The 2665-nt window shown below is 34.2% G+C and overlaps 1 protein-coding gene across 1 annotated transcript; it reads right to left on the bottom strand.

The window, feature by feature from the left end:
* Nucleotides 1-513: 513 nt before the first annotated feature.
* Nucleotides 514-2395, bottom strand: LOC110444386 (UPF0764 protein C16orf89 homolog; the record flags this gene model as incomplete). The annotated part of the gene is made up of 3 exons (XM_021488767.1): nucleotides 514-729; nucleotides 1370-1542; nucleotides 2129-2395. Coding segments are annotated over 3 exons (656 nt in total), but the record flags the coding sequence as incomplete, so codon positions are not given.
* Between the last annotated feature and the right edge of the window lie 270 nt (nucleotides 2396-2665).

Genomic DNA, 2665 nt, shown 5'->3' with positions numbered 1-2665 from the left:
TCGAGACCAATCAAATAGCTGGTCGAGACCAATCAAATAGCTGGTGGTGTGCCTTCAATTTTAAATTTTGCAATGACATATTCCAGGAGTGCAGAGAGCGAAAGTGAGCGAACCCCCTGGAGTATTAAGGATAGCACATGATTGACTAATATTCTTAAATCACATGATATCAAAATAAAACAATTATTTCCTCAATGGAAAATTATATTTCCCTTGCTAAATATTTCCGTCACACAATATAAAAAGATGGTATTCTTATATGAATTATTTTTCTTCAGTTTTGGAAAATAAAATATTTACCAACATAAAATGAAGAAAATATTTGCTTGTATATTCTCTCTAAAAAGAACATGATTAATCTTGGAGAAATAAATTTCAGTTAACATGAATAAATTGTACAAATTCTAATATATTTCTAGAAGAATATTGCCTTATCCACACACAGCTCATGACAATACAAATTGTTTTTCGAGTCTTAACTTCCTGATGAATTTTCACGAGAATTGGTGTTGTTCATAAATACTGAAGTGCTGTTTTCAGTCGAAGGAAATACATACGCTGTTCCAAAAATAGATCTTGGAACTTTGGTGAGATGATACCATGGAGATGTATGTTGATAAAATCAGTCATCTCATAAAAATTGTTGGCACAAAACTCCTCCCTGTAGTCCTCTAGTGATCTCAGTCCTTTCTCTGTCAACATCTTGTTCAGGGTCGACCCACAACCGTGCTGGAAAAATATAATTTAAGACTTACTTTTCTGAAATTGTTCAATAGAAAACATCGCAATATCCTTAAAGTTTGATGACAGGGGTCAGGAAATTTAATTTTATGCATTTAATACTACTTAAAAGAAAATATGTGGTATTTCTTTCGAGATCTGTAATCGATGTACAGTATTGTTACAGAAAGCTGTATGAAACACAGAAACATATCTTTCATGTCTAAATCAGTTTGACACAGTACGAAGCATTGGATACATAGAGGATATTTAATGGTGAAGACACCATTAAATTTTCTATCTATTACATGTTTAAAGCATAAAACACGAAAAATGTAATGCATTAAAAAAGCAAATTTCCTGTCTTTATTGATTGAGATCAGATGCCAAAATATAGGTCACAGTGACCTACTGACAGTATGTAACGCTCTATACTGCACCTGTGTACCAATTTGGTATTTTAGTAAAATAAAATAAGAGATATGAATCTTTTGAGACAGAAAAATAGATGCGATACAACTATACAGATCATGTGCGAAAGTAAAATAAGGTATGACCTGCGACATAGTGTGGAACATTCATGATCACAGCGCTAGCATGATTGCCAAAAGCTAGTTCCACAACAAGAAAACAACTGTGAGTATCTGACCTGTTCCGCCAGTACAGTCCAGAGCAGCTGGTGGGTAATTCCGTAGCCAGACAGGCCGGTTGTGGTCATCATCTGGATACAGAAGTCACTAATCTCACATGTCCGTTTGGAGTAAGAGTTGGTCCCCATCAGCTCTGCCATACATCTGTCTGACACGTCTTCATTCAACTTGGCTACAATTGATTTATTACAACTACTGTATAGTTTTGGACAGGACTGAGAAGTATTTATGTTAAACTATGTATATAATGCTTGCTGTCCAACTTAAAAAAATCAATCAAAATATTTTTGAAATGAAATAATGCAAAAGGTTTTTCAATACTCAATCATTGTACATGTATACATTTAAATGAAGTTTAATATTTTTAAACAAGAGATTCCAGAGGAATCTTGATGCCCACCATCGTAAGATCTACAGTGGTCCTGTACATGTGTAACCTACAGTAATCTTTACCCTTCTCTCCTTTTTTCTGTCAGACTAATAAGTCATGTGATGATCAGTACCAGTCAATGCTTTTTGTAGTTAATTTTGAGCAAAAATACTGTCTAGTTACTAAATACTGTGTAACTAACGAGTTATCATATTTTTGCGAAAGGTTTGTGAAGTACTACTTGAAAAATAATGATACTGTACATTGTGACAAACCTTTAACTGTCAAATGCAAAGATGGGTGCCTGATGATATCTGAATTTAACAATCTATCCACTTTGTACAAATACATGACATATAAAGAAGGATCAATATCAATCACAAATTACTTTTTCTCTGTCGTAGGTATAGATCAGGGTGCCATCGAAGCTGATTCTGAAGCTCTTTGTGCCTTTTTGAGAATTCCCACGGCTTTCCAACAACAAATCGTAGTTTCTGAAAATATTCCTCATCATCGCGTCTGACATATTCCACCGCATTATTACTTGCCAGGGTGGATACTGACTTCATATTTTTTAGTCTGGATATGATATCTGATGACAGGTTATGATGTCTTCCTTGTTCTTCATATTCCCGCAGCAAAAGGTTTAACTGTCCTGATGGAGAAAATAATTTTTATAAGAATGTTCAAGTGCAAAAACCTACAGATGTATATAGGACTATAACATAGCCTTTATATAAAGACAACATCTTCTGGGCCTCTTTCACAAAGTTAATGCAAGTAATGGCTAAAGGATCCTCATAAACTAGTAACCTGAGTACTAAAAACTCTATTATGCATGTGCATTAATTGGAAAAAAAATAATCCAACGTGACTATAGCTTTGATAATCATGTCTTGGATCCAACAGACACAACTTTTCAAGC

The sequence above is a fragment of the Mizuhopecten yessoensis genome, unplaced genomic scaffold (genome assembly GCF_002113885.1).
Source record: "Mizuhopecten yessoensis strain PY_sf001 unplaced genomic scaffold, ASM211388v2 hete_36112874, whole genome shotgun sequence".
NCBI lineage: Eukaryota > Metazoa > Mollusca > Bivalvia > Pectinida > Pectinidae > Mizuhopecten > Mizuhopecten yessoensis.
This window is presented reverse-complemented; position numbering and strand designations above follow the sequence as displayed.